At 39.3% G+C, this 20857-nt stretch overlaps 1 protein-coding gene across 6 annotated transcripts in view; it reads left to right on the top strand.

Annotated features, from left to right (window-relative positions):
- Positions 1 to 20857, top strand: part of tbc1d4 (TBC1 domain family, member 4) — a 35380-nt gene that overhangs the window by 7513 nt on the left and 7010 nt on the right. The window contains exons 2-20 of one of the 6 annotated variants that reach the window (XM_030125317.1): positions 378 to 506; positions 589 to 829; positions 1770 to 2014; positions 3359 to 3448; positions 3782 to 3886; positions 3992 to 4124; positions 4258 to 4349; positions 4480 to 4590; positions 5100 to 5222; positions 5706 to 5765; positions 8698 to 8912; positions 9334 to 9486; positions 14321 to 14478; positions 15184 to 15396; positions 17037 to 17039; positions 17542 to 17703; positions 18787 to 18945; positions 19082 to 19182; positions 19298 to 19441. In XM_030125317.1, coding sequence (XP_029981177.1) covers positions 378 to 506; positions 589 to 829; positions 1770 to 2014; positions 3359 to 3448; positions 3782 to 3886; positions 3992 to 4124; positions 4258 to 4349; positions 4480 to 4590; positions 5100 to 5222; positions 5706 to 5765; positions 8698 to 8912; positions 9334 to 9486; positions 14321 to 14478; positions 15184 to 15396; positions 17037 to 17039; positions 17542 to 17703; positions 18787 to 18945; positions 19082 to 19182; positions 19298 to 19441 — 2637 coding nt within the window. Of the gene's footprint in view, positions 1 to 377; positions 507 to 588; positions 831 to 1767; positions 2015 to 3358; positions 3449 to 3781; positions 3887 to 3991; positions 4125 to 4257; positions 4350 to 4479; positions 4591 to 5099; positions 5223 to 5705; positions 5766 to 8694; positions 8913 to 9333; positions 9487 to 14320; positions 14479 to 15183; positions 15397 to 17036; positions 17040 to 17541; positions 17704 to 18786; positions 18946 to 19081; positions 19183 to 19297; positions 19442 to 20857 lie in introns of all 6 variants that reach the window. The other 5 variants (XM_030125318.1, XM_030125316.1, XM_030125319.1 and 2 more) reach the window with 5 other exon arrangements.

The raw sequence follows: 20857 nt of genomic DNA, 5'->3' as shown, positions 1-20857 counted from the left end.
TATGTTTAACGTAGTTTTCTTAGCCTTGAATTATTTCAAGTTATAACTTGGAGTCAGTTTAACATGATAAACTGCTATGGTCATCTAAATCATCTTGTTTTTGTTCTGTGTTGTCTGATTTTTGTTCTTTCAGCCCATTTTCAATGCTTTTTTAAAAGAATGAGACTGTTTCTATTAGGGATCAAGCAATGCAGGTAATGTGTTCATGCTGTAGGATTGTTGATACTGATGTTTGCACAGTTGTAGGAGATGCCATATTGAAAACGTCAGCTGGTATTTGGTTCCAGCTTACTTTACTTTCTCCCCATTGCCTTGTTTTTCATTGTTAATATCTTCCTATTCATCATATCCTTTTGCTCCACTCTCCTTTGTGTAAGGTTCCTGAGGTGATCACCAGTATTCGCCAAGTATCCAAATCGGCCCTAAAGGAAGATGCCAAGCCCAAACAGGAAGCTGACGAGGCCTTCTATAACTCCCAAAAGTATGAAGTGCTGTACTGCGGCAAGGTAGAATTAAATACTCTACTAAAAATCAAGTGTGTTTTTATAATACAGTTGAAATAATGCAGTTGAATTTGACAAATTCCAGGTGATGGTAGGGCACAAAAAGGCTCCATCCACACTGGTTGATGACTGCATCGATAAGTTTCGTCAGCATGAGGTCGAACGTAAACGTCTTCGCCTGCTCAACGGCCAGCGGGGTTCCACAGAGAGTGCCCCAGTGGAGTTCTTCATGGGGGTAGATGGAGACCCACTCTCCTCTGTTCTGAAGGAGCGTGTAGAAGATAATGAAGGGCCTGGAGCGGTGGATGTGATAGGAGGAGGAGGAGGTACGAGCCCTGTGTAGAACAAGTGCATTAATTCAGTTTTTACCCCTTGTCCAACTTCTGGCTGAAGGGGTATTGTAATCGTTTTGTCGTCTGTCTGTCCATTCAGTGACGTAATCCCATTATCTGAAGAATGCATTGAGATATCCTCACCAAATTTATACTGTGGATGCGTCTTGGCACGGAGCAGAAGCCTATTGAAAATATGTCACCTTGACCTGCTTTCTCAAGGTCAAATGGCGACATGTCCTTTCAATGATATAATCGCATTATCTGAAGAATGCATTGAGATTTCCGCACCAAATTTACACAAAGACAATCTAATCTAAATTATAGTGCGGTAACTTTCAACAGAATTTTACACTATATTTGGCCGAGAGGTATTAAAAGTGTGCAGCACATTATGTTGTACAGACTGTAGTTCAACCATTGTCTTTGCTTTTATTCCCTCAAATGAAAGGTTTTAAGTTTGGAGTACATATTGTGTTTGAACATAGTTGTTGATATTTGATCACCATATTTGTCCATCTATGTGTCATTTTGTTTCCAGAACATAACTGTTAAAAATATTCATTATTTTTTTCCATCATATTTGCCACTTTTGCTATGCATTAGAGTGCTGCCTTTGGTTAGAGGGCAAAAATATTTTTAGCGTCTGTCATTTTGTCATTTTGTCACCTGTCATACATTCATTACTGGAGAACAACTAGTAAAACATTCCATTTTTCCAGTAAACTACTCAAGAATTTAATCAACTCCTCTGCTGTTAGAGGGCAATTGCAATGAAACTACGCTAACATCAGTGACAAGTACCTTTTTTAATTCTTGGGGAGACTGGAGTAACAATATCCCATCTTCTCGTGTTGTCTTTGGAATTACTATGACTGCAGAGCTCTTTGAACCTGGTTTATTGTCCATTTTGTATTCGTTGAAACGTATACAGGTAAAAGCCTCTCCAGCAGTGCCAGTCAAAGTAGCCTCCGTGGAGCGTTCCCCGAGTGCATCCTAGAAGATTCTGGATTTGAGGAACCGCAGGAGTTTCGGACACGCTGCAGCAGCCTGGCAGGGACTCTACAGAGGAAGCCTGGTGAAGGCATCATCATGGGACCCACACGACGCAGGCATTCAAGTGCTCCAAATCATGTTCAGCCGTCTGATGCTGACAAAAACCGCACCATGCTCTTCCAGGTAGAGGAAAATGACATTTAAAAGATATGTTGTGCTGTTTCATGATAAGAGCAGCAGGTGCTAGTTATCTTTGAGCCCAGTTGACAGTTGTAGAATACATCACCGAGGAGCTCTGTCATACAGTAGTGGAAAAAGACAGTCTGTGTATTTGTGATACATTGCATTAAGAATCACTATTTTGTGATTGAATTCTACCAAGTCTTGTACTGTTGTTGAAATCCACTGGATCTTTCATCAGCATAATGCCCCTTGGAATACATCCATGGCATGACATGATGAAACTGTAAAGGATTAAGTTTTGTTATTTCTCCTTGTTAATAATAAACCAAAACAAATTATTTGCATTTGTTTGTGTTTGTCTGATACAGCCACAGCTTTTGGAACACACAAAAGATTATTCTGCAAATATTTAATGAAAGTATTGGAGATTATGTAGAATTTTAAGGGTGTCTAAAAACATTTTTCCACTACTGTAGTATTAGAACCTGTGCTTTAGTAACTAAGACTGGTATCAAATTATGGCCATTTGCGCTGAAATGGAAGGAATAAAAAGCATAATTACAGCTGTATCGCATATTTTATACTCCGGATGTTTTCTAAACTTGCAGTGCATGTTAGGTTAATGGGTATCAGTCTAAATATAGCCACTGTATCCATGTGATGGATGTTTTGTTTTTCACTCTCCCAAATGGCAAGTCATAATTTGACCTGGAGAACTTGAGTCCATCTGACACACAAGAAAACCCTGTTTGCATCAGAGGTGTTTGTCACTGAAACTCTCGCTGCATTTAGACCACCCTCTGGGATTCTCACTACAGCAAATCATTTTTATGTGCATGTAGCTGCCAGGTATAATGTACAGACCAGCTCTGCCCTGTGTTACTGCCTGAGTTAAACAGGCTCTAACCCTTGAGTAGAATTTGTGACGCAAGCGCTACTCACTCCGAAAGTGACCGACGACTGCAAAAGCATGAGGGCTGCAGAGTTAGCCAGCTGCCATTCCTCACACATCATACCCATTTCCTCATGAAGCTAAATTTAAAAACTAGAGCACAACGCTCAATATGATACCCAACAGAGCAGTCAATTATGGGAAAAATCGTTGGTGCAGACTTGTTGACCTTGATTTTGAGTGTGTGTTTACATCTGCCATTGAACTGATCTCATAATAGTTGCTGTATAATCCTTGTCATGAGACATTTGACACTATAATCCAGTTTTTATGTAAACATTTACATGTAGTTCTCATGAAATAGTGTTTTGTGTGCATAGTACTTGATGTATCTGTGCATGTTCTCACTTGAATGTGACAAAATATATTTTTACCCTTTCACCATTTCTCAGGTTGGGCGCTTTGAAGTAAACCTCATCAGTCCAGATAGTAAAACAGTGGTGTTGGAGAAGAACTTCAAAGATATCTCATCCTGCTGTCAGGTTAGTTTATTTTTACATGCAGTATTTACACCAAAAGGCCCTTGAACGTCTCTGCTGCAGTCATAGCCAGAGGAAAGGCTCAGACTAGTTTTATACATCTTATTCTACTGTAGATATTGAATACTTTCATGGTTTGCCGTGCAGCCAGGGTTGAATATTCCTTAATCTGTGGGTACATTGTTTATTTTTCATCAGAAATGTGTTTTATTTCTTTCCATGTGCAATGTAATTTTAATAGATTGATTCATAAATTATTGAGAGACAGTTCTTAGATTCAAAAAGTATAGTCTTCCCCTGTAGCGTTTGCTGTTTATCAGTTCATGTTTTTTGCAGGGTATTAAGCAGACCGACCACTTTGGATTCATCTGTCGAGACCCATCCGGAGGTGGTCCTAGTCAGTATGTGTGCTACATTTTCCAATGTGCCAGTGAGTCCCTGGTGAGTCACACAGTGAATGAAGATGAGCAGTGTCCTTTTGTGCTCTTGTGCTAGTGCTTTTAGCGCAGTGCCTCTAATCCCTACCAACTTCTGTCTGTGAGTCAGGTGGACGAGGTGATGCTGACGCTGAAGCAGGCCTTCTCTACAGCAGCAGCCTTGCAAAGCAACAAGACCCTGATCCAGCTTTGTGAAGCGTGCCCCATGCATGACCTGCACAAGCTCTGTGAGAGGATTGAAGGTACACCATGTGAACTCAATCACACATCTAGCGCCTCTCTCTTCCTTGACTCAATATATTGATACACGCTCTGTATCTCAGAGTTAAGGTGAGAAAAAACATCATTTTGTCTGTGTTTTGTTTGTGTTCCCAGGTCTTTATCCACCCAGAGCAAAACTAGCCATCCAAAAATATCTCTCCCAGCTGACTGATAATGAGCAGGTTGAGATTTTTGAGCGAGTTCAGGTAAAGACTGGTGACAAATTTCAGATTCTGATAACTATGCTTTGAAAAGAAACAGTTTTTAACAGATGGATCAAGTGTTTGTCTATCTCAGGTTGTGAGTGTTTGTATATTCGTGTACACATGTCTGCAGAGACTGAAGCCTGGATCAGACCAAGAGGAGAATGAGCTGGTGATTCTTCATCTGAGACAGTTGTGTGAAACCAAACAGAAGACCCACCTACACATTGGAGAGGCCCCACAGGTAAATACTTTGCAGTGTGGGTGTGGAAAATGCTCTTCTAAGGTTCTGCTGCTAGAATCACTGACATTTCTTCACAATCAAAAAGTAAAGTGTGAATTTCTAAATGATTAACAAGGGCTGGGTGATAAAAGGGCAATGATAACTTTTGTTAGTTTTGTTTTATGTTGTGATAATTATTTTATTACATTTCCATTTCAGGTTTCTCATTTATATTTTACCAAGTTTTTGCTGCTAAATATAAGGTCATCTCCTCAAGCTGAATGAATAATATTCTTTTTAAAGGTCTGATCTTTGCTTGAGTGGTTAGAACAGAAACCGTACAAACTAATTACTGTAATTTCAGGTATTGTATGTTAAGTCCCTGGCAACAATTACTATATTCCCAAAGCAACACACAGCTGTAAACTTTTTGTTGCCGTGTAGTGGAGCAGTTAGGTCTTGCAGGGAAAGTAATTGCAGCCACATTTTATTAAATATCTCCGTGATGACATTTTTCCAACTGTTTCCAGAATGCAGCAAACAGCTCCGCAGCAGGGGATGCTGCAGCCACCAGCAGTCGCTTCAAACTCGATATCCTCAAGAATAAAGCTCGCACTTCCCTCACTAACTCGCTGGAGAACATCTTCGCAAGGGTGTGTTTGAGCCAAACAGCCTTTAAATGTTTTATACTGTCTTTATCTGAATGTTTTATATCTTGATTGGGTTTATCCTCATCTGTTTCCCTCTGATGACAGAGCATAGCCTCTGTGTTGTTACCCTTACATGTCCCTCAGTTGTTTTTTCTGTGTCATTATTATCCAGGGGATTTGGATTGACCCATATCTGCAAGTGAGACAGCAGAGTAATTCCTCAGTAGAAGGATCTCTGCTGCCATCTGCTATTGTCTGAAAGACTTAGCCAAACAATGACAGTATAAACATCATCCAGAAATATTTTTTCCTCATTTGCTACTTCTAGGCAATGCTTTTATTGTGTTAAAACAATAACAACGTCTGGTCCAATTTGAAAAGGTTTATGTAAAATGATTAAATAAATATGCACCAAAATGATTAACAGATGCCATTAGTGACCCTTTTTTAATTTTCCTAATCGATGTTTTTTGTTTTTTTCTTCAGGGGGCCAGTCGGATGCGAGGTCGTTTGGGAAGCATGGGAAGCATTAGCAGCTTTGAAAGAGTAAGTGTCCTTGAGGGCAACATGAGAATTCCCAAGACCTCATTCAGGGGATTCTGGGAATTCTTATTTTGAACCACCGGCTTTTAAAAGCCTGTTACATTTCGGTTCTGTCCTCTGAGAAGGACAAAGTCTGATAGCACTTAACTTTAGCTGCAGTTGTAAATGGCATCGGATCCAAGCTGCCAACAAGGCCCTGTTACATGTAGACACGATGGCTTGTTTTTACTGTTAAGCTGCAGTGGTCAAAGATGGACCAGTACAGCAAGGCGTGTGTTTACACAGCTATTAGCGAACCATTTTGGGGTTGTTGGCTCCACAATGTCACTGCTGTGCTGAATTTGGAGTGAGTGTGTGATGGAGTACCTCAGACTCCCTATTAGTCATAACAGAGTTAATGCGCAGAGGTTTAGCTCCTCATATTAAACACACAGAGTCTCCAGTGGCCTGGGATGTTCCAACCTTCATATGACTTGAATTCGTGTCATGTCAGATTTGCTCTGTCAAATGAGGAAAATTGGCCACAGCTGTGATTAAGTGGTAGCTCTAAGCAGGACATGCAGGGAACCTTTTCAGATCTGGCTTCTATCAAGTCCAACACCACTAGTTGTTCTGGATCTAAAACAAATCTTATCATTCTGGCAGATGCATATGCAGAGACAATTAGAGCTAGGAACAGAATAATTTATAGCACCAACTAAACTGCTAAAATACTGTAAATATCAGAAGATACTTCATAATTTGGTACTGAATTATGTTGATACTGTAATGTAATGTAATGTCATGTACCTTGACACCAGTGTCCTGCCACAGTTTCATTATGAACCAAAAATATTTTTACACTCCAGCACGTTTAAGTGAACTTACTGAATACTTTTAGTATTGATAGACTCTAACGAATTACTTAGCCATACTGAAACAAGATACAGATAATATTGAATGTCTTTGAAGTATACCCACTAGAGCTGGAAATGTGGGCAAAAAAAAGTATTTTTCATTGTTATGAGTGATTTACAACTTTAATCGATAGATTTTTTGACTGCACGAATTGCTGCTCATTTTTTTACTAAACCTACATGCCATACCTGACTGGAGAAACATATTCACAATTATAATATATTACGAGAACCAAACAGGTTGCACTCTGAATTTTTGTCAAGCAAGAAAACTTGTATTAATGAATAGTGTAATAACAGGCAATAATGCAATAATTTTGGCCTTTTTACATGTAATAAAGCTAATAACATAATAACTTGCCTATAATGTAATATGTTATTAAGATGTTAGACCAGGACAAAAAAAATCATTTAAAAATGTAATAAATGCAGTTCATAATGTAATTATAGATAAATAGGACTTCATGTCGAATGTGAGAGTGATTGTTTGTCTCTGTGTCAGCCCTGCGATGAACTGGCGACATGTCCAGGGTGTACCCCGCCTTCGCCCATAAGTAGCTGGGATAGGCTCCAGTGACCCCCATGACCCTAGTGAGGATAAAGCGGGTTCAGAAAATGAATGAATGAATGAATGAGGACTTCATGTCTTAAAAAATAAATAAAATATTTTCCTTGCAGTTTTTGTGCAGTTTGGCCATCAAAATGGTTATAGTGCTTGTCAAAGTAATCATATTCATTCATCAACTATGCATCCCTCTCATACCTGAATTATGTCTATAAGAGCCAATTTGAGAATTATTTGTTCAACAAAATGTTTAGCTCTCTAGAGGAATATTTGCAATTTAGACATTTTTCATGATTTTCAGGAAGTAAAATGTTCAATAATGGAATTAGTTTGATATATAGTGCTCACCCCAATAAGCAAATATTTCATAAGCAACTTCTGCATTGTGTCGCCGCTGCTGAGTGTGTGGAGTTATGTAATCTCATTTCATATAAATTATAAGAATATCGTGTCCTTACTGTCAAGACTCACGTGTCTGAGCTCTTTTGTTGTGTCATATGGTCAGGAGACTGTTGTTTGTCCGGTGATTTGACGGGTAGGTAGCCATCAGTGGACTGTGTCAGCATGACAATTTCCCAGTGAGCAGGAAATCCCAAGTCAGGATGTCCAGTAGTGTGTCTGCTGAGTTGTGCCTCTTTGGGCTTCCTCTTAGCCCCCCTCAGATGACCAAAAACAAGGGACTGATCTGAACTGCTTCATTGTTTAGCTTATCATAATTTATACAAATCTCACCTGAGTCATGTCATCCACAGTGATACTAATGGTAGTTTACTACTGTCTCTGTCAGACTTTTTCCACTCTGCAGTACTATTAGCAGAGAGGTTTCGAAACACGCTACTCTGCAGTAGTTCAGTCAGCAGTATCTTGTCTGTATTTTCAAAGCAGCAGCATTGGCATCAGTACTTTTCTCCTGTCGTATCAGTTTTTCAGAGGGAGGCCTCTAAAAGCATGTAGAGTGGAGATTGGAGGGTTGCGTGCCGAGTTGAGCCACTTGGGTCCTTCCCACCAATAGTGTTTGGTTCTGTGAGTCACAGGACATTGTCTATTAGAATACAATAGATGTGGGAGTTATACATCAGGTCATGAGGCAGCAAAGTCCAGGAGAGTTGAATAGAAAGTTGAGCCTGGAATATGTCTGGCTGTGGGTTGCATTGGTTAGGTGAGTGCAGACCTGTAACATGAGCTGCTGTTTTATTTGGCTTTAGGCAGGGCACAGACTGTAGGCTTCAGTTACTGCCTATTTGTGGTGCTACTTCAGGACAGTTAGCATGATAAGCCTCTGGCGTTCTCTTGCCAGGCAATAATGCGTGTTTTCTAAATGTGTGGTTCATGTAGAATTCAGCTTGTCATTGTATAACAGTGTGTTTTTGTTAAATTCTGTAGCTTAATTTTGCAAAATGTCGTAATAAATAAAACTTCTATAAATACATACCATTGACATCTTACTGTCTTTTGAATTTGTCCTCCTCAGCAGGATGAAGAATCTCCTGGTGACTCTCCTCCAGGTTCCCCTCCTAATTTCTCGGACGATGATCCGGAAGGCGGCCTGCAGTTCCGTCGGCGTGCCCACACCTTCAGCCATCCACCTGTGAAGAAGCGCATTTCCTTTGAGGGCCAACCCACCAGCCAGAGTAAACAGGCTCCACTGCGGAGACAACACTCTGTTAACCCAGAACTGCTGCAGAACAGGTAACCCACATGTCACTTCCTCTATCAAACACAGTGGGAAAGTACTGATTAATGGCATTTTGTTTTTATTTTTGCAAAGTGGTAGGAATGGATATTTTGCGCTGCTTTTGTGTTTTGTTTGAAGATATGGCTAAACCTAACCTGGCTACAGAAAATCAGGACTTGTTGCTTTTCTTTTAATCAGTTTAACACTAACTAAATATTAGTTAACGTTTGATGTCATCCATTTGCAGCACTTTGATCAGCCTGTAATCTCTGCAGCTCCCGTCCCACTATCCTTGAACAATAGCATCACAAGTTTCCTGTCAATGTTTTGATTCTTCCTCAGTTTTTTTTTTCTCTCTATGCTCCAACCAGCAGCGTTTTCTTTATGTAATGTGTTTGTGTTTATTTGTGGGCATTTCATGTTTGGCTCACCCAGTCCCGTGGTCGTCTCGAGAACACGCAGTGTTTCGGAGAGCGAGTCCTCCTTCAGCCTCCCCTCCTCCTTCTACGCTCCCACTTTCCTGAAAAGCTTTTACCAGGGCTCACTGGGCTCCCTGAGCTCCCTGACAGACAGTGGGAGCCTCAAGAGGTGAGAGGGGGTCAACATCGAAACCCCCTGTGCTTAGCCCCAAACACATCGGCCAGGGACCTGACAAGGGGATGAGATGGGTGGGAGGGAGTACCAGTTCTTCCTGTGATGGCAGTAGCAGCATACGTGTTGGCTGTCCAAATCTTTTAACAACCAGCTTTTTTGTCCCTTTATATTTATCCCTTTTCCTGCCTATCCACACCTTTTCTATTCGTAAAATAACTTTCCAGCTGTTCTTTTTATCCTCATCATTGCTGCAGCTGGACCCAGTGTCTTCCTGTTACGTTTAGAAGCAGAGAGGGATGCTGATACACCCCTGTCTTGCTGTATTTGCATGCTGATATGAACGCTTTTCTGCACCACAAAACTATACATGTGAGCACTAACCTTCACTCTTTAACAACGCATCATAGGGCTAGGGTTTTATGATGTGGTGACGAGCATGATACTGACTGAGGATGGACCGTGGATGTACTTGAATTATACATGTGTTTAGAAAGGTTGTTGTTAACATTTTGCAGCACTAATTAATCAGCTGATCGGGTTTGCTCGAGATTCTCTGTGGCAGCTCTAATAGGACAGGGTCTAGGTGTCTGAATGGCAGAAGGTAAAGGTTAACATTTCCATTATGAATGAGATTCAGTGGTGCAGACCACTGTAAAATGTCATTTCCACAGGATGTTTTTCCCCACTGACAGAAATCCAATCTCCTCAGCACTTTTGTTGAGAACGCAGAAGCAAGAGGAGCAAGAAAAGCTTGTGATGTACAATACAAGTCTAAAGACAACTTGTTGAAAGCCTCCTCTTGCTGGGTATTTAACTTTGAATATGTCAGCATGTTCACAGCCAGGCAGGCATTATCTGTTGCACTTAACCCTGGTGGTCTTTTAAAATTCCTTCTACTACATTTATACTGGCAGCAAGCAATTAAAATCAAGAATGTGAATCTGTTGAAGACGTGGTGTCAAAGGAAATGTGCAACAGCTGTAGGAGCTTTAGGTCTTTGTCTTAAACCAATGTGTCATCCTGTTTTTTTGTGTCCACATGAATAAACATGCACTTATGCGCTGACCAAGGTTAAGTACTGAAACTGTAACACCAGCAAGTGGCGTTAAAGAAATATGTAAAACTATGGAGTGAACAAGTGGCATAAGAGAAATATCTAATGGTTCTTTTCTCCTTTGTAAGGCTAGTCTGTGCTGTCCTCACAATTATAGTTGACTATTCTGCACATAGTGTTCCTCTGTCAGACTATATATAAATAGAGAATGAACCCTCCATCAGCTCACCAGTTGGTTTGTGAACTGTCCTTTGGAATCCTGGAGATGCTAGACATGGCCAGCACCATGTAGGTTTAAGAAACAAGTCAGCATACAGTCAGGGCCATAAGTACACTCAAGGAAAAAAGAAACGCGCCATTTTCATTTTCTCGATTTTTCAGAAATATGACAGTTATTGCAAAATTGCAAACTACAATGAGTTCAGTACTATTCTGAGTCAAAATGAAATGATTGTTTTCCTGGTTCCAGTTGATTGATTTTGATTAGCAATAAGAACTGTATTTTTGTATTCCTCACCCATATCTGCTCATGAGTGAAACTCACAGATGAATTAGACCTCTCCTCAATTATGCACAACTATTCCCTATAAAAAGACACCAAAATGGAGCAAAAACACATTTGCCCACAATGCCATGACTACTGCAATCGGAGAGAGATCGGGCCATTGCCGGCCAAAACCTGTCACGGAGATGTGACAGCCGATTGGCACGGTCCTGTGCAGTGGTTGTAACACGTGGTCGACCAGATCTGGGACGGTGGTTGGAGGAGCCGGTGGTGTGGTAACACTCAGCAAGTTGTACAACAGTAGAGTGGTGGACTCCAACCACCCTGGCTACGACCCGTCTGTTCCGTCCAGCTGAAACATGCCAATGGCCCCATCTCTCTTCGGTTGCAGTAGTCGTGGTATTGTGGACAAATGTGTTTTTGCTCCATTTTGGTGTCTTTTTATAGGGAATGGTTGTGCACAATTGAGGAGAGGTCCAATTCATCTGTGAGTTTCACTCATGAGCAGACATGGGTGAGGAATACAAAAATACAGTTCTTATTGCTAATCAAAATCAATCAACCAGAACCAGGAAAACAATCATTTCATTTGGACTCAGAATAGTACTGAACTCATTGTAGTTTGCAATTTTGCAATAACTGTCATATTTCTAAGAAAATGAAAGTGGTGCGTTTCTTTTTTCCTTGAGTGTATTTGGATAGTAACACGGTGACAAGTGTTGTTATTTTGCCTCTATCCACCACCACAGATGAAATGAAGCTTTAATTCACAAGGTTTAACAAAAATATTTTATGATGTGAAATTACATCATACTCATGCAATGTCCCTCTAATTGCACAAACTATTATTGTTATAAATATGAGGTTTGTTTTTAATACACACATGAAAACGCTGAATTTCCTCCCCGGAGATGTTTTGTCAGGCCTTTACTACAGCCGCTGTCACTTGCTGTTTGTTTGTAGGTTTTTGTGCCTCCAGTTTTGCCTTCAGCAACTGAAAAGATGTCCTGTTAGGCTGAGATCAGGTGACTGACTTGGGAACTGAAGAACATACCATTTCTTTATCTTCAAAAGCTCTTTGTTGCTTTTGCAAGTGTGTATACATCCTGTTACTTCTCTCCTCAGCCATAAATGCCCGTGTCATAACACTGCATTCACTGTGTTGAACACATGACATGGTCTGTTTTGTATCAAGAGCTGTTCCCTTTCTTCTCCAGACTTTTCTCTTGGTTCATCTAGCCAAAGAATCTTTTTTCCAGAAATGCACTGCAAAAATCTAAATCTTACCAAGTGTATTTTTTTCATTTTCAGTCAAAATATCTCATCACACTTAAAATAAGACATGATCACCTAAAGAGTAACTTTTCAGTGAGAGATAAGAACTTATTTTTAGACAATAGATCTTGAAAATCTAATTTCAAGAAACCTTACCAACATAATTTTCACTTGTTCCATTGGCAGATTTTTTTTTGCCTGAATTAAGCAAAAAAATCTTGAATTAAGCAAAAAAAAAAATCTGTCAGTGGAACAAGTGAAAATTATCTTGGCAAGATTTCTTGATATAAGATTTTCAAGATCTGTTGCCTAAAAATAAGTTCTTATCTCTCACTGAAACATTACTCTTCAGGTGATTATGTTTTGTTTTAAGTGTGATGAGATACTTTGACTAGAAATGAGAAAAATACACTTAGTAAGATTTAGATTTTTGCAGTGTATGCAGAGTTGTTTTTTTTTTGTTTTTGTTTTTTTTTTTTTTTAGATGTTTTTTGTTTAATTCTACTTGGAATTTACTGTAGTTGAGTGTTGCCAGGGGTTTGCACCTTGTTGTTACCTCTGTATTCACATTCATGAAGGTGTAGATTTTTTTCTTTTTTTTTGCGGTAACTGTGTTTAAATGGTTATAATTCCTCAATGCTTAATTCAAAGTCCACACTTAAATCACTTCCACTGTGGTGGTAAATGAAGGTAAAATTGCAAAAATCTGTGTCACTGTTGAAATACTTATAATACTACTGATTAACTTACTGATACTTACCGGACTATTTGGATTAAGTGGAGCTAGAGAAATGAGGTGCAAAACTGAAACGTACTGATAACACCAACTATACTGACTAACTATGTAATAATAAACGCCATCAGGTAGTTCCACCCTCTTAATAAATGCTAACATGTGCATTTGTGATATTACTTGTGTCGTCAATGTTGTGAAATGTAAAAACACACTGAGCCATAAATAAATACTGTAATCAGCTAATGCAGCCAAGTGATGCTGAATATTGCTTTTAGATACAGGTAAATTATGGGATCCCTTGACAATGTTAATTTTAATGTAACTCCTTAAATACAACTATATACTATACACAGGAGCTCCAAACAGCCAAGTCAGCAGCCAAGCTATTACTAGTTGTTAAAGCTTGTACTCACCTGTCAAATGCAGTATCCACTCCCTTATGCATCTATTGTGGGCTTGATATAATCTAAACAGATGATTTGTATACATGTTCAGCCCCTGTACAGTTTACACAGAGTTGGAAATTAACTCTAGAGGTCAAAACTGTTTTTGTCCTAGGCTGTGTGTGTTTATTTCTGCTGTTAAGTTGATCGTCTTGATATGAGGGTCTGCAGGGACTGACAGACTTTTTTTGTAGCCAGCCCCCAGTGGACATTCACGTTACTGCAGATTTTGACACTTCCACTTTCCAGCCTTAGGAGTTGCAGCTTGGTTCTTCTGTGTGCGTTTCACGCATTCATTACCCTCAGACATTTTTGACTTGTCACAGTGGCAGTGAACGTTTCAGACCTGGCATATTATGTTTGAATAGATAAATGTAAGATGTCATTTATACAACTTTTCACAGTTCTCTTTGTAACCAATAATTCTTCTCTTTAAAAAAAAAAAGCCTCTTTTCCAGAACAAGAATGAACGCCTCTGTTTCCTGACTCTGATTGCTTTTGTGGCTGTTTTTTTTGTTGTCATTTCACATACTAATCGTGAAATACAATACTGTCTCCTGCTTCATTAACATATGTATTGGCAATTAAACACATGCTGGTACATGTTTTTATGTCTAGTATAATGTGTATTTTAATACCTCATTGTAGATGTATAAGGTTTCCTCTGTCATTTCTTTGTAAAGAGATTAGATGTACAGTTTGTGCGTAAATGTACCGAAGGCTGAATTGGTAAAAGGGTGTTGAAAGAGCGTTAGTGTAAGGTGACACCTGACTCTTTGATCGAGTGTCTGTGACGCTGCTGTCTTCTCTTGTAGCAATGGGGAAGGCAGGAAGAGGACCCTGTCTGGCTGCAGCAGCGACTCTTTGAGTGGAGGTGTCCCTCTAACCCCACGCAGAGTCTCCTGGAGGCAGAAGATCTTCCTGAGGGTTGCTTCACCCATGAACAAGCCCTCTGCACCCATGCAGCAATCAGGTATGGTAACATAAGCAGCATGATGCACAATGATGCAAAACAAAAGCGAATAGACATGGCATTTTCATGAGAAAGGAATGCTCTGAAACCATGTGACTAATTCATCCACATATGAGACTCACAAGATATTGATGATGACACAAATGAGTAACATTTATCCCTAGTAGTTTTTTTTCTTTTTATAAACACTGATAAAAGCGTATGAGTGTGTTCTACAGGTGTGTTATTTCTGCTACCATAGCTAGGTTAAATATTTCTAAAGCAGTGCATTTTTATCTTACTTGAGATCGAGACACACGTAGTTAAACAGCTAAAACCATTTTAGCTTTTCTGTTATTTTTTGTTAAATTTGTTTTAGTTGTTTTAAACCTTGAAGTGATGCTGCTGTATAAAAACTGAAGGCCTCACTTCTCTTAGTTGAAAAAAGATTCAGTGTTCACTCTTTTCCTCTCTTTAGTTTCTGCCTTTCTTTGTTTTCATGTTTAATTTGTTTTAATGGGCTTATTAGACCCTTTCTCGTTGTCTGAAAGTAGCTAAATCATTTGTTGAGCTGCAGAGTTGACTGATAATTCTGTTCATTCATCAACAGAAGTGACCCCTATTACACATCACTTACTAATTAAAGTCATTATAAATACAAAAATAGTACAATCGTAGTTTACATTTCATCAGTTTTTACACATGATCTTCAATCCTTTCTTTTAGAGCATCCTGACGCCCGGGAGCTGTTGCCTCTCTCTCGTTGTGCCTTGACCTCCAGTCTGGACCCACTGGGTCGACTCCTGCCACCAGCAGCTGACCCTCTAACTGGGGAGAGGCCGAAGAAGACAGGGGCCGACTACCGGGCCCTCTGGAAGACTGCCATTCACCAGCAGATCCTGTTGCTGCGCATGGAAAAGGAGAACCAGAGGCTGGAGGGTGAGTTGATGTTAATACTATGCACATTAAGTACAGATAAATACTCTGGAACAAATTTCAATCACATGAAGCACTACTATGGAGAACAAGATGTCCTAAGTTTGCATGATTGATTCATCATACACCAGTACTCTTGGATTGTGTATGTAACTGTTTATCTGCAGACACTAGGGGTATTCATATGTTGTCATGTGATTAGTCTTGGAAATAGCTGGTCACACGGGGGGCTTTGTTGAGTTTAATTTTCTTACAGATTTTTTTTTTTCAGCTGTAACTTCAATCTCTGTCCTTTTTTCTCCCGCAAAATTCCTCCCACAGGCACAAATACTTTCAAATATTAATTATATTTCTTGCTGAGTGTTTACATTGACTACAGTTTGGAGGGTGTTTGTTGAGGTGGACAGAGACTTTTCACATTTTCACTTAAAAACACAAACATCCTCATTCAGTGGATTAGGATGCATGGGTCCATTATGACAAAAACACTGTTTGGTCTGACTATGTGCACCCTCGAAGACCTTAACAGTCACCAGTGACCAAAAGCAGCTACTGATCTAAAATATTTAATAACTGTTTGAACAATCAATACATTTAATTAATTAATTTAGGTAAAATGCAGTTTCTCATGTTTTCACCAGCATCAGATGAGTCTCTCTTGGACATTCAGACACTCCATAGTGAATGTCGAAACAGCCATCTTCTACAACATTGATTCACCACTAAAACCCATGTGACAGAGAATATAGATGCTTGTTTTTACTTTCAGTTCATTTTATTTTTTGCTGAAAAAGTCACCTTTTCTTCAGTCTACTCTGTTTTGATATAGGAATCTTTGGATTTACTGTAAGCTGTTGTAAACATCTACATGGTCTACAAATGAAATATAGGAAAATACATGTTTTCACTGAAAATGCAGGGTATAGAGTAATAAATCATGAGAAATTATTTAGGAAACAATAAATGTAGAGAAGAATTAATTTTAGAAGTCACTGCAAAAATAGCTCTAGGCCTTAAAGCGTTAGAAATACAAGGAATCACTTTTGGAAAGATTGCCCTCTAATGGGCCAAGTGATTTAGGTTACATCCCTGAGCTTTTTTTTCTCCTAAAACTGCTCCTGTGCTCAGCAGCACCTATAGCCTAACAGGAAGTATAAACAAGGGGAGCATTTAAGTGGAGATTATTTACAATCAAAAGTAAATCTTAATGTATAACTTACTGTGCAAATGATAAATTCTTTATTATTATTATTATTATTATTATTTATTTTTTAATTAATTAATTAATTAATTAACTAATTGTTTTATTTATGTTTTATTTATTTATTTGTACAAATGACAGCTTCATACATACTGCCTGTAATGCTTACTGAAAGTTGTTTGAGAGTTGGTAAATCCTCTACTATAAAACTTGTATAATTTGCAGAAATGTCAACCTTTCTTGCTCTCTTAGGCCAAGTTACATAGCAGTGCCGTTATGATTGTGCTACTGGTAGAGTTGAAGAGAGGAGGCTTTTAAGCCGTGGGATGCACCTGCTATGTGCAGCATATATATTCTAAACTCCAACATATCTTTTTCCCTCTGTTACTATGACCCCAAATGCTGGTCTGAGGACCTTACTGTGAATAACCATTTTCTATAGAAGGTAAGTAATATGAACAGAACCCTTGGGGTCAAGGCAGAAGTTATGCATGAACTTAGATGATATTACGTTCACTTTGGTGCGCTACTTTTATTTTTGCATGTTCAGGGAAAATCACAGTGTTTGTCTTTCCTTTTGCCTGTGACCCTTTCCCCACAATCTAATTAAGCCTCTCCATGTGCATAATAAGGATCCATCTTTGGTGGTGATGTGGTTATTGTACCATTTATTGTACGTTTCCGTGGTAACTGGTGACAAAAGGTGTATGGGACTATACTCACACCTGTTCTCAAATCAGCCATCTTTTAACCAGTCTGCATTCTGCAGTACGAAAGGAAAAATAGATGAGCTTTTGTGGTATTTCTGAGCATAGCCTTCTTGTGCTTGCCTCTGGTGTAAATTCTTCCTGATTGGCATATGAAAAAGATGTATGTGTGTGTTAAATGATTTGCTTAGGGTTAAATGTGTGGCCTTATCCCTTTTCATTTTGGGTCTTGTGTTGTAGCAAGCCGTGATGAGCTGCACATCCGCAAGATGAAGCTGAACTACCAAGAGGTGGGCCAGTGCTCTAAAGATGCACAGGCATTGTGGGAGAGGAAACTATCAGCCCCAGGCAGAACAACAGTCCCACAAGACAGGGAAGAGATGTACCGTGCACTCTGCCAAGGTGAGAGATGTAGCTCTGTATTTTTAAGCAGAACGGATCAAGAGCATGCAGTAGTTAATGCATGTACGGCTTTGGAAAAAAAATAGTGGGCCACCAGTGATTTTTCAAGACAAATTTAATATTAACACTTTATTGTTTATGTTGCTTGGAATTCTTCATATTGGTTAAATGACTGCATTAGTGTATAATAAGGCGCGATACGATGTTATAAAAAACGCACTCATTTAAAATGTGTATAAAAACATGAAATGGTAATTATCAAAAAAATTTTGTGCAGATGACCACATATGTCTTTGAAACACCATTATTATGTGCATAAGGTTAGGACAATCCAAAGTAATTTGTAAACTGTCAAATTTTGGACAGATGTAGTTATTGTATCACAGCTAAAATACAGCAAAGCAGGCATTCATAACAACCAAAATGCAGCATGGTTTCACCAACATCCGTAAATGAAGAGGTGGAATATAGCATTGGAATGCGTTTAAGTAATGGCTTTAATTTACAGTCAGTTACAGCTGAGTCAACTTACGAACTTATTTCTGACCATTTTAGAATGAATATAATTGTAGCGTGCAGCTCTATCACAAACAGTTTAACTCTACAACTGAAGCAGCAGTATCCATCCAGTTCGCATTCACTTAACTGAATTAAGAGCCACAACACGCTGGTGTCATTACGTATTCAGTTGCATGGTAGATTTCCTTGCTGAGCTCAGTTTAGCACTCCTGGGTTACAGTTTGTCAGGTAAACCCTTAAATTTCCAATCTGCCGTTGCCTCCGCATCATAAGAGAGATTGCACATGAAGTCTGTGGTTAACAGATTAGCCTCTCTCGTCAGTTGTCTCCAGCTTAGTTATATTTCCTCACATTATTTCTGTGCATTCTTGCAAGCCTCTTTTTCATCTGTATTTTTCTGTAATGCAAGCAATGCCATATATCACAAAAAGTAATCTCCAACTGGCTGAGGGGTCTCTTGAACTATCAACTTTCAAGTGGCAGCACTAATATTTATATGATTTTTCATGAACTTGTCAACATGTCTTGTGATTTTAATGCCACATATGTCATTTTTATGTGCAGGACTTCCCAAGAGCAGGCGTGGGGAGATCTGGTTGCTCCTCTCCCATCAGCACCGACTGCGCCACAGGCTGCCCCAGCGCCAACAAGCCCCAGACACCTCCTACCAAGACCTGCTGAAGCAGCTCACCGCACAGCAACATGCTATTTTGGTGGATCTAGGTGTGTAATAATCCAGACATAGGAGACCTCAAGTTCTAAGGAGAAAAGAAACGTCATGGAGTTAGAGAATGGTGGCTGATAATGTAATGCTACTTTATCGACTTGTTGATACAAGCATTATTTTTTTACTCCTCAGGCCGGACCTTCCCCACCCACCAGTATTTCTCAGCCCAGCTTGGTGCAGGACAGCTTTCCCTTTACAACCTTCTGAAAGCCTACTCTCTGCTGGATACAGAGGTACTTAATGTAATCTTGTTGACTGCATACAAGACAGTTTTCCTTTCCCCATAATGCACTACTGTAGGCTGTAATAACTGCAGTAAATAGATTGTGTGTGTTTTCTGCCATTCAGGTCGGCTACTGCCAGGGTATCAGCTTTGTGGCTGGAGTGTTACTGCTCCACATGAGTGAAGAACAGGCTTTTGACATGCTGAAGTTCTTAATGTATGACCTGGGCATCAGACGTCAATACAGGCCTGACATGGTCTCTCTGCAGGTCAGTACATCAATAGGTGGATCAACCAATGTGGGATGGGATTTCCTTACTGTGTTTAACATTTTAACTACACATTAAATCATCATTTATGTAATGGGTCAACTCAGTGATTCCCAACCTTTTTTGGCTCGTGACCCCATTTTAACATCTCAAATTTCTGGCAACCCCAGACATTCAAAACAGAGACTTTTTTTTTTTTTTTTTTGCTAAAATTAATTTAATTTTGATCATATAATAGTTTGCTATACTATGTTGCAAATAAACATAAATTTTAGACATTTAGTCTATATAGTGTATATTATTATGGACGGAGGCAGAAAAGCCAGGTGTAGTTTACTGCACAAAGTGTGAATTTTATTTTCCTTGGTCAGGATATGTACAGTCAGTCCAGCTTGTATTTACAAGGCTAACAATTAATACTGAACAAACAATAACTCAAACTATGAATTATGAAAAAGCTGCAGCATCTTAAACCGACCACAATGAACATTTGAAAGATAAACAGTACCACAGTGCTTCAGTTTCAGCTTCAGAATTTGTCATGTCTTTTATGGATTGAGATTGTCTCTCTCAACTCACCAGATATTTTTATTAGTACGTTTTTTTAAATTATTTTTATCAATTACTAGAAATTTCAGGTGACCCCATTTGAATTCCAGGCGACCCCACGTGGGGTCCCGACCCCAAAGTTAAAAAACACTGGGTTAACTGGTCAGTCTCCCAAACATGAATGGGTCTGTATATGTCAGCCCTGCATTGAACTGGTCAACCTGTTGGTAGCTGGGGTCAATCAATCAATCAATCAATCAATCAAAATTGCATTTATATAGAGCCAAATCATAACAAAAGTTATCTCATGACACTTTACATATAGAGCCGGTTGAAACCAGACTCTCAAGTCAATTTACAGAAACCCAACAGAATCCTCTAGGAGCAAACACTTGTGACTGGTGACAGCGGCCAGGAAAAACTTTCATTTAAGAGGCAGAAACCTCGAGCAGACCCTGACTCCTGGAGGATGGCCGTCTGCCTTGACCAGATGGAGTTGAAGAGAAAAAGAGAGCGAGAGAGACAGAGAGACTGGGGGAGAGGGGAGAAGTAGGGGGGGGACACATGGATGCAATTGATGCACAGCAAACTGAACTTGAACTGTCACAAAGTAGATCAGCTGGTGCTAGTGTAATTTCCCATAATCAGAGCAAATGTCCTTGACTGTTAATACTACTACTACAAATACAAGTATTAACAGTGGATGTACTACTACTACAAATACAAGTATTAACAGTGGATGTACTACTACTACAAATACAAGTATTAACAGTGGATGTACCACCACTACGAATACAAGTATTAACAGTGGATGTACTACTACTACAAATACAAGTATTAACAGTGGATGTACCACTACTACAAATA

The sequence above is a fragment of the Sphaeramia orbicularis genome, chromosome 21 (genome assembly GCF_902148855.1).
Source record: "Sphaeramia orbicularis chromosome 21, fSphaOr1.1, whole genome shotgun sequence".
NCBI lineage: Eukaryota > Metazoa > Chordata > Actinopteri > Kurtiformes > Apogonidae > Sphaeramia > Sphaeramia orbicularis.
The sequence above is the reverse complement of the archived record's forward strand: the minus strand, read 5'-3'. Positions and strand labels throughout refer to the sequence as shown.